General features: G+C 47.1%; 1 protein-coding gene across 1 annotated transcript in view; it reads right to left on the bottom strand.

Moving 5' to 3' along the window:
• The window catches only part of gnmt (glycine N-methyltransferase), a 12,524-nt gene extending 2,069 nt beyond the window's left edge, over nt 1-10,455 (bottom strand). Inside the window, exons 1-3 of the mRNA XM_080784099.1 lie at nt 10,028-10,455; nt 1,468-1,595; nt 1,095-1,208 (exon numbers count right to left, since the gene is read on the bottom strand). Of these exons, the coding sequence (XP_080640225.1) occupies nt 1,095-1,208; nt 1,468-1,595; nt 10,028-10,236 (451 nt within the window). The 5' untranslated portion in view covers nt 10,237-10,455. The remainder of the gene's footprint in view (nt 1-1,094; nt 1,209-1,467; nt 1,596-10,027) is intronic.
• Between the last annotated feature and the right edge of the window lie 567 nt (nt 10,456-11,022).

Genomic DNA, 11,022 nt, shown 5'->3' with positions numbered 1-11,022 from the left:
CCTTCAAAATAAAACACAAGAACTGAGTTCTGATGGCTCTGGTCCCCTTCAAAATAAAACACAAGAACTGAGTTCTGATGGCTCTGGTCCCCTTCAAAATAAAACACAAGAACTAAGTTCTGATGGCTCTGGTCCCCTTCAAAATAAAACACAAGAACTGAGTTCTGATGGCTCTGGTCCCCTTCAAAATAAAACACAAGAACTGAGTTCTGATGGCTCTGGTCCCCTTCAAAATAAAACACAAGAACTGAGTTCTGGTCGCTCTGGTCCCCTTCAAAATAAAACACAAGAACTGAGTTCTGATGGCTCTGGTCCCCTTCAAAATAAAACACAAGAACTAAGTTCTGATGGCTCTGGTCCCCTTCAAAATAAAACACAAGGACTAAGTTCTGATGGCTCTGGTCCCCTTCAAAATGAAACACAAGAACTAAGTTCTGATGGCTCTGGTCCCCTTCAAAATAAAACACAAGAACTAAGTTCTGATGGCTCTGGTCCCCTTCAAAATAAAACACAAGAACTAAGTTCTGATGGCTCTGGTCCCCTTCAAAATGAAACACAAGAACTAAGTTCTGATGGCTCTGGTCCCCTTCAAAATGAAACACAAGAACTAAGTTCTGATGGCTCTGGTCCCCTTCAAAATAAAAACATTTATAAGAATTAACTTCTGATGGCTCTGGTCCGCTGGTAGATTCAGACACCATGTGATCTAATGTCTAAATGTGATCCAGAACGTTGCAGCACTAGTCCAGTTCTTGTTTTATTTTTATCCTTTATTTACCCAGGGAAGGGCTACAGTTTATTAATGTCCATGGAAACAATGGGAATCCTGATCTCCTCGATTCTTGTGGAGGAAAATGGAGATTCATGTTTGAGCATTAATCATGCAGCACTACTCTGTTTATGATAACTAACTTATGATGCAGCTCCAAGCGACGCCTTGTGAGCTTGTAGATCTGCTATTTTCACTAGTTTGGGGCGAACGTCTACTTTCTCGTTTTGGGTCACAGAGCTAAAAGCTTTGTGAAGCTTTTAGCTCGAAACCTCTGAAGGGTTAAAAGGTGTGTGAAGCTCTGCTCTTATAGTTCTGTCCAAACCTTTGAAGTCCGGCAGGTGAGCGAAGGAGTTCCCCAGGCAGATGACGGCGTCGAAGCCCTGCCCGGGTTTCTGGATGTCCTCCGATAACGTCAGCCAGTTGGCCTCCTCGATCACTGAAAGGGTTAAATAGCACGCAGTTAGTCGCTTCTATCACTGAAAGAGTTGACGGGAACCCCTTTATGGTGTTTAAGGATTATGTTATACTTTAGCTATGGAAAATAGCAGATCTACAAGCTCATAGCGAGCTTGTAGGTCTGCTATTTTTCCCCTTGCACAACATATTTTCGGATGGGGGTCGGCGGGCAATTATAGATACATTCTGGGGGTCTTCGTGCGTGCGTGTGTGGGTGCGTGTGTGCGTGCGCGTCCTACCCCACTGGTCGAAGGCCGTCTCTTTCCGGCGGTCCCAGCGAGACTTCAGGGCGTATTTCAGCATCTTATCACTGGCGTCCACGCTGACCATCTGGAAACCCTCCTCCACCAGCATGATGGAGTCTACCCTGTTATTATAATATAACATTAATATAACATTAATATAACATTATATAACATTAATAACATGTTGAACTAGAAACCTCCTCTCTTCTCCACCAACAACCAACATGGAAGGTGACCGTCTGGAGGTCAGGACTTAAGAACACTCTCCAGTTGGTGACCCTTAGAGGTCTCTAGGACTGTTGGTGACCCTTAGAGGTCTCTAAGACTGTGACCCTTAGAGGTCTCTAGGACTGTTGGTGACCCTTAGAGGTCTCTAGGACTGTGACCCTTAGAGGTCTCTAGGACTGTTGGTGACCCTTAGAGGTCTCTAGGACTGTTGGTGACCCTTAGAGGTCTCTAGGACTGTGGTTTGTGTTCTGGGGGGACTGCAGACCCTAGGCCTAGACTAGAGGCTCATTCATAGTCTGGATTATCGGTGGTGAGGTGACCACCGAACTACAACATGACGTCACTGAGGTGACCACCGAACTACAACATGACGTCACTGAGGTGACCACCGAACTACAACATGACGTCACTGAGGTGACCACCGAACTACAACATGACGTCACTGAGGTGACCACCGAACTACAACATGACGTCACTGAGGTGACCACCGAACTACAACATGACGTCACTGAGCCGCGGTGAAGAGCAAACCACCGCTACCGCTCCAGCCCTTCTCTCTGTTTTTACTCACCACCGCTCAACGTTATTTCAGCTCCGGTGGTCACCTCACCACCGGAGCGGTGGTCACCTCACCTCACCACCGGAGCGGTGGTCACCTCACCTCACCACCGGAGCGGTGGTCACCTCACCACCGGAGCGGTGGTCACCTCACCACCGGAGCGGTTGTCACCTCACCACCGGAGCGGTGGTCACCTCACCACCGGAGCGGTGGTCACCTCACCACCGGAGCGGTGGTCACCTCTACCACCGGAGCGGTGGTCACCTCACCACCGGAGCGGTGGTCACCTCACCACCGGAGCGGTGGTCACCTCTACCACCGGAGCGGTGGTCACCTCTACCACCGGAGCGGTGGTCACCTCACCACCGGAGCGGTGGTCACCTCACCTCACCACCGGAGAGGTGGTCACCTCACCTCACCACCGGAGCGGTGGTCACGTCACCACCGGAGCGGTGGTCAGCTCACTACCGGAGCGGTGGTCACCTCACCACCGGAGCGGTGGTCACCTCTACCACCGGAGCGGTGGTCACCTCACCACCGGAGCGGTGGTCACCTCACCACCGAAAAACCAGACTATGAATAGGCGCTTAGAGGTCTCTAGGACTGTGTTCACTCGTGCAGCACTAGTACCAGTAGCGACTAAGCGGGTCGGGTCAGAGGGTTCAGTACCAGTAGCCACTGAGCCAGCAGGACGGGTCAGAGGGTTGATGAACGGTATTCTGGCCTCAGCGGCACAGAGGGGGGGAGGGGGGACGGGGGACGTCACATCACATCACGGATGAAAGCACCGCTCCTTCTATTTAAACAATTTACTCTTTTCTTCTTTCTTTTCCTCCTACGGTTTGCTCAGCAGGCAGACTAAGTATTCAGACTAAGTATTCAGACGCATTAGCGCTCGCTTTGGCTCCGTTTAAAAGTCAAAGAACAAAAAGTCTTACTGTTGATCACATGCTGAAATAATCCAGCTCCAGTCATTCCTACAGTCTGATCCGCAGCTCTAGTTCAGTTGGATGTCTAGTTCATTTTAGTTACTCTGGTGTTTTTGCTACAAGAGAGACTTTAAGAGGTTTAAGTCTTTGATGTTGTCAGTTTATAGACAGTAGTTATGGCTTCAGGTCACACAGAGTTTTGTGGAGGACAAATGCAGACTGTCCACAGTGTCCAGTCTGGGGACAAATGAGTCAAATGAAGTGGAGACCGATTCATGTCTTGTTTTTTTTACCTTTCAAATCTTGTCTGCCTGCCTGCCTGCCTGTCTGCCTGCCTGTCTGCCTGCCTGCCTGTCTGCCTGCCTGTCTGTCTGCCTACCTGCCTGCCTGCCTACCTGTCTGTCTGTCTGTCTGCCTGCCTGTCTGTCTGCCTGCCTGCCTGCCTGCCTGCCTGCCTGCCTGTCTGTCTGCCTGCGTCACAGGAGTTGTTTTATGTTAGTAGAAGCTTTTCAGAGAATAACTGACAACCAAAACAACCAGTTAGGAACATATGCGCACGGTGTGCCTGTGTGTGTGTGTGTGTGTGTGTGTGTGTGTGTGTGTGTGACCTTGCTCTTCTGAGAAGGGAACAACACAGATACACTATCACCCAGTAACCATGGTAACCAGGGTGAGTCCAGATCCAGCCGGAGCGGTCCGGTCCAGGGTCGCAGGGTCACTGGGACACCCCCCCCCCTCCAGTCAGGGGGAGGACTCTGGACCCCGTAGGGTTAAATGACTGCTCCTCAAAGGGCCCGCCGGGCTGAGATAAACCTCAGGACCGTTCTATGAAATGTCTTCTAAATACTGACAGTTCTATGACGAAGAAAAACATGTTTCATTAGTCAGTCGTTCTCCAACTACTTCATGTCAAGGACCCTCGAATATATATTTAATATGTTGTTCCAGGGACCCCCCCCTCAGAAGCACATATTTCAGTTAAAAACGTTCACTCTGAAAGAATATACATATTATTCAAAGATTTGCACCACATTTTCACGATTCTTTCAATAAATAGCAGACCTACAAGCTCGTATAGAGCTTGTAGGTCTGCTATTTCCCAATAGCTAAAGTGTAACATAATGCTTAATCAGACCAGTGTGTGTCCAGTGGAAACCTCATATGAACCTGATCTCAGGTCAGAATGGGTTAAAACACCAAAAGGGGTTCCCGTCCTGAAACCAGACTGGCTCACAGTGAGGTGAACACATGCACACCGTCACCCGTCAGTAGCTTCTATAAGAAGGTGAACACATGCACACCGTCACTGTCAGTAGCTTCTATAAGAAGGTGAACACATGCACACCGTCACTGTCAGTAGCTTCTATAAGAAGGTGAACACATGCACACAGTCACTGTCAGTAGCTTCTATAAGAAGGTGAACACATGCACACAGTTACCGTCAGTAGCTTCTATAGGAAGGTGAACACATGCACACAGTCACTGTCAGTAGCTTCTATAAGAAGGTGAACACATGCACACAGTCACCGTCAGTAGCTTCTATAGGAAGGTGAACACATGCACACAGTCACTGTCAGTAGCTTCTATAGGAAGGTGAACACATGCACACAGTCACTGTCAGTAGCTTCTATAAGAAGGGTGAACACATGCACACAGTCACTGTCAGTATAGCTTCTATAAGAAGGTGAACACATGCACACAGTCACTGTCAGTATAGCTTCTATAAGAAGGTGAACACATGCACACAGTCACTGTCAGTATAGCTTCTATAAGAGGTGAACACATGCACACAGTCACTGTCAGTAGCTTCTATAAGAAGGTGAACACATGCACACAGTCACTGTCAGTAGCTTCTATAGGAAGGCCACTCGATAAGCCCCTCGGGGCTTATACCATTCTGACCTGAGATCAGATTCATACGAGGTTTCCACTGGACACACACTGGTCTGATTAACCCATTCTGACCTGAGATCAGATAAAAAAAATGTCAGTCATTCTTCGATTTTTCAAAAATAGCTAAAGCATAACATGATGCTAACACCAAAATGGGTTGCCGTTCAGAATGGGTTAAACAGATCGGGCGGCAGCGGTGGCCGAACGGTTTGCGGAGCGGTCTTGATATCGTGAAGGTCGCTAGAGTTCGTATCCCCGGACCGGCACGTTAAAATGACCACCGCTGAAGTGCCCTCGAGCAAGGCATTGAACCCGTACCATGCAATGCTCTATGAGCGGGGCCTGGCTGTAAACAAGTTCTGGAGCTTAATAAACTAAGCTCAAATAAACTAAACTAAACTAACGAAAAATGTTCGTCGACTACCTTTTTTTCACTGAGGAAAACTAAATGACAACCAGGCAAGCTATGATGACTAAAACTACGACTAAATAATACATTTACAATGTCGTCAACAAATGAAAACTAGACTAAAATGTCAGGAAGGGACTAGTGGACAAGAGATCCACTAGGAAGGGACTAGTGGACAAGAGATCCAGTCATTTTACACTTGGTTGCATGCTGAAAATAGCCGATCTACAAGCTTGACAGTTTGACACGATATAGACATGCTAGGATGCCGGGTCAATATATGAACCTGTTATCCGTCTACATAACATGCTCAGTACATCTAAATGACATTTTAACATTAAATGATGACTGCACTCGTTAAAGTAAAATATATAAAATCTCACAACTGAAAAAATGTCGCTTTGAAGTCCAGGGGGGGGGGGGGGGGGGGGGGGGGGCAACTGGCGGCCCCCACCTTCGCTTAATGCGGCCCCCAATGTTGATATCAGAATACTGATAAATAGTATTGATTTCTATAGTATTAAATGACTATAGTACTTAATGAGTAGTATTAAAATGTTATTTTTGTAGTTATGTGTTAACAGTTCATAAAGTTAACATAACTATAAACTAAATGCATTTGAAATTCAATAAAAAAAGGATGGTTTTCTATAGAATCCACCTGACTGAAGCCAGTCGTGGCGACTCTGAGAACTTCAATCCAGTGGTTCTGGTTCTAGAACCTTTTCATGTCAAGGACCCCCAAATGGACCCCCATTTGAAGAGACATGCCAAGGACCCCCAAATGGACCCCCATTTGAAGAGACATGCCAAGGACCCCCATGAGAAGATTCTTACGGCTCTAGCAGTGAATTTCATTTCAAGAAAACCCCCCAGTTTGACCTGAATTGGGCTACGGACCCCCCATTTCTACCCCTGGACCCCAATGTAAAAATCTACATTAATGTATCTCTTGAGTGTACGAATGGAACCAAATGGAACCGTTAACAGACCCACAAGGGTCCAATTAGTTCCTAAAATATCATTTAGCTGGGGACCCCCTGGGAACTCCCTCAAGGACCCCTGGGGGGGGACCCCGGACCCCTCTTTGCTCTGTGGTCAAACAATACAAAAGGGTTCAATTAATATCTCCCTCCTATATGCCACAAACAACAGCCGACAGCCGTACAGGGGCGTGAATCCCTAGACTCCTTCAAAACCTCTCTCAAGAGAACCGACTCCCCCCCCCCCCCCCCTTTACTGTACATAAATGTCCTGATTGAATTGAGCGTGAAGGACCACAGTGGAAACAAGCCATAGTGATAAATCATCATGATCGTTAGCAGATCTTACTTACTGGGATAGTTTTTCTGCTGCAAACTGTTGATAAAGTATGCAAACAATCAATCAATCAATCACACGAGAAAAAGAAGCCCAAAGTCACTTATAATAAGCAGACATGGCAACACTGCTGTAAAGGGTATACAGTATCATTCATTTATTGTTGGGGGGAAAAAAGGCCTTTTTTGGACCAAAGCTTATAGACCGGGGGTGTTCCAAAGTGTGGTCCGGGGACCCTCGGGGACCCCCGTGGACCCCCGGGGCTAAACCTTTAACCTGAATTTATATTACGTTCAAATATAGCAGATCTACAAACCTTCAGAGAGAGCCCAGCATATGCAGTACAGCACTGTGGGACCCGTCTGTCTGTCTGCCTGCCTGTCTGTCTGCCTGCCTGTCTGTCTGCCTGTCTGTCTGCCTGTCTGCCTGTCTGCCTGCCTGCCTGCCTGCCTGCCTGCCTGCCTGCCTGTCTGTCTGCCTGCCTGCCTGCCTGCCTGCGTTCTGACAAAAGAATGATGACACCTGTCATCACATTTCATCATACTGTACACTGAACTGTACACCTTCTCTTATGATAACCAGCATTAATGTCAACAACACAGCTTACAGTACATTAATGTCAACAACACAGCTTACAGTACATTCACACTGGTGCTTCTCAACCAGTGGTCCGGGACCCCCAGTGGTCTTTGAGGGGGGTAACGTTTGCCTGTTACCAACATCAATACAGCCATGGAATTGTGGACTAAATCTGATCATGTCTTTATGTATGTAAATTGTCTTGTTCTGTGTGTTCATGTCAGTATGTATTGTATTATGTATGTCAATTTGTCTTGTTCTTTGCGTTTATGTCCAATGTGTGTATATGTGTTCTGCATACTGGGTCGCAAGACACATTTCAGTGTGAACTGACAATAAAGTACTGTATCATATCATATCATATCATATCATATCATATCATATCATATCCAACGACAACAGAATATTCTGAGAGGCTAAATGTCATCAGACGGTGGTTCCGTGGCTCAAATGGGTCTGAGAGGCTAAATGTCATCAGATGGTGGTTCCGTGGCTCAGATGGGTCCTGAGAGGCTAAATGTCATCAGACGGTGGTTCCGTGGCTCAAATGGGTCTGAGAGGCTAAATGTCATCAGACGGTGGTTCCGTGGCTCAGATGGGTCTGAGAGGCTAAATGTCATCAGATGGTGGTTCCGAGGCTCAAATGGGTCTGAGAGGCTAAATGTCATCAGATGGTGGTTCCGTGGCTCAGATGGGTCTGAGAGGCTAAATGTCATCAGACGGTGGTTCCGTGGCTCAAATGGGTCTGAGAGGCTAAATGTCATCAGACGGTGGTTCCGTGGCTCAGATGGGTCTGAGAGGCTAAATGTCATCAGATGGTGGTTCCGAGGCTCAAATGGGTCTGAGAGGCTAAATGTCATCAGACGGTGGTTCCGTGGCTCAAATGGGTCTGAGAGGCTAAATGTCATCAGATGGTGGTTCCGTGGCTCAGATGGGTCTGAGAGGCTAAATGTCATCAGACGGTGGTTCCGTGGCTCAAATGGGTCTGAGAGGCTAAATGTCATCAGACGGTGGTTCCGTGGCTCAGATGGGTCTGAGAGGCTAAATGTCATCAGACGGTGGTTCCGTGGCTCAAATGGGTCTGAGAGGCTAAATGTCATCAGACGGTGGTTCCGTGGCTCAAATGGGTCTGAGAGGCTAAATGTCATCAGACGGTGGTTCCGAGGCTCAAATGCCAAATTAAATAATTGGACCTCGATATGAAAACTGATTACTGTAAATGTATCCACATTATTGCTCGTTAGTTGGATTTAATAACAGGTGTGAAAAGCAAAGCCTGCAGGCAACAGTAGGTTAAGATTTAATCTGTTTCGATATTAAACAAACGGACATACCAAAAGGTAACCAAATGGACCCTCACATTAACATATGAGTTAACCATAAAATCAATGTTTTAACCCTATAGGACATGGGTTTTCAACAGGTGGTCCGTGGACCCCTGGTGGTCTGTGAAGGGGTTGCATGTGGTCCCTGACCATAATGCATTTAGTAACGTAGGAAAGTGAAGATTCATATTTGTATTTTATTGCATTGACCACAAGTTGAGAAACAATGCCGTAAATGATCTGGTGACAAATCATGTCGATGTCGTCATCCGTTACTGGGAAGTCTACTCTGAACTTCCACAGAAAAGTGAGTTGGAATCTCAAGGAAAACCGGAATACCGGATTGCCTGCATGGTTGAGTCACCATTATAAAGAAATGTGCCCATAATCAACCGCAAGTGTCTGCTTTACTCATAGTAAGTTACAATGAACAGCAACATGAGTTTAATATGCATATATATATATATGTATCAAACTACATAATTTTTTGTTTTGATTGTATTGCTGTATTGTTCTTTCTGCTTTGGCAATGTAAACGTATGTTTTCTCATGCCAATAAAGCCCTTTGAATTGAATTGAATTGGATATATATAATTTCTTTCCCCCACACCACGACCATATCCCCCCTCCCAACACAACAATGGTCCCCAGGTTAATTCTGATAGTCAGGGTGGGGGTCCCCAGGTTAATTCTATAGTCAGGGTGGGGGTCCCCAGGTTGATTCTATAGTCAGGGTGGGGTCCCCAGGTTAATTCTATAGTCAGGGTGGGGTCCCCAGGTTAATTCTATAGTCAAGGGTGGGGGTCCCAGGTTAATTCTATAGTCAGGGTGGGGGTCCCCAGGTTAATTCTATAGTCAGGGTGGGGGTCCCCCAGGTTGATTCTATAGTCAGGGTGGGGGTCCCCAGGTTGATTCTATAGTCAGGGTGGGGGTCCCCAGGTTAATTCTATAGTCAGGGTGGGGGTCCCCAGGTTAATTCTATAGTCAGGGTGGGGGTCCCTGGTTCATAATCAGGTGAAAACCCCTGCTATAGGAGTGTACCATATGGAACCTCAAATTAACATTTTATAATCACCATGTATATAATCATCAATGATTTTACTCCGGGGAGGGAGGGTATACCAATTAAATGGAACCAAATGGACCCTGTGATCTGATCACATATTAACCATTATCACCAGGCCACGTGCGGACCCCCGGCGGACCACCACACACAACACACACACACACACACACACACACACACACACACACACACACACACACACACACAGTGACACGTGTGTAGTGTTAGTTAGTACGCTATACTGACCCGGTGCCGCAGGCCACGTCCAGCACGCTGCGGACCCCCTGCTCCCGCAGCAGGCGGACCACCCAGCTCTTGTACTCGGCGGTGCGGCTCTGGGTGTCGCCGATGTAGAGCTGCCACACCTTGGCCGCCTTGCCGTCGGCGTACTGGTCGGGGAGACCCACCGCCGCGACCCCCAGGGACCGCGTCCGGAACACACTGTCCACCGACATGACGAGAGGAGAGGAGGAGACGTAAGTCACGGACCCCCTGGACGCTTCCTAACGGAGAGGAGGAGAGGATGAAGACACGGAGCACCGCACGGACCCCCTGGACTATAGGAGGAGGAGTGGGAATGTTCAAAACAGAACACACACGTCAACAAGTGTGTGTGTGACACGAGTGGGTTTATTTATAAAGCCCCAGAGAGAGAGACACGGAGAGGAGAGGAGGGGTGGCTGTGTGTGTGTGTGTGTGTGTGTGTGTGTGTGTTACGTTGCCGTGTGGAGCCTGATTGGTTTAGAAAAGTTTTGGCCTCTATAAGCCTGATAACGTGACAGTCAGTCACGGTGGAACTTCAGCCTGATTTCTGACCCCTCGTTATATTAATAACCTTAAAGTTCATACTAAACGTTCCTGTTTCAGATCTAAAGGTCTCTCCTCAGAGAGGTGAATGCTTTATAGGTTTTTCCGGGTTGATAGAAGTAACATTATATTAATTATTAGCCAATAGAAACACATTTTAATCAGACTGCCGGCCGGTTCTCAAATTATCCTCCCTATGCTTTCAACCAGGCGCCCCTATCGGTGGAGAGGTGTACAGCACGTCTGATTACTATTATAACTCTGAGACAAAATGTCCAGTGACGTGATTAAAATGTGTTTTAATGTAACAACAGTGAAGATAATGTTACTTCTATCAATTCGAAGACCTATAAAACATTCACCTCTCTGAGGCGAGACCTTTAGATCTGAAACAAGAACGTTTTATGTAGACTTTAAGGTTTATTAAAGTAACA

The sequence above is a fragment of the Protomyctophum bolini genome, assembly GCF_963924005.1.
Source record: "Protomyctophum bolini genome assembly, chromosome: 15".
Lineage (NCBI taxonomy): Eukaryota > Metazoa > Chordata > Actinopteri > Myctophiformes > Myctophidae > Protomyctophum > Protomyctophum bolini.
The sequence above is the reverse complement of the archived record's forward strand: the minus strand, read 5'-3'. Positions and strand labels throughout refer to the sequence as shown.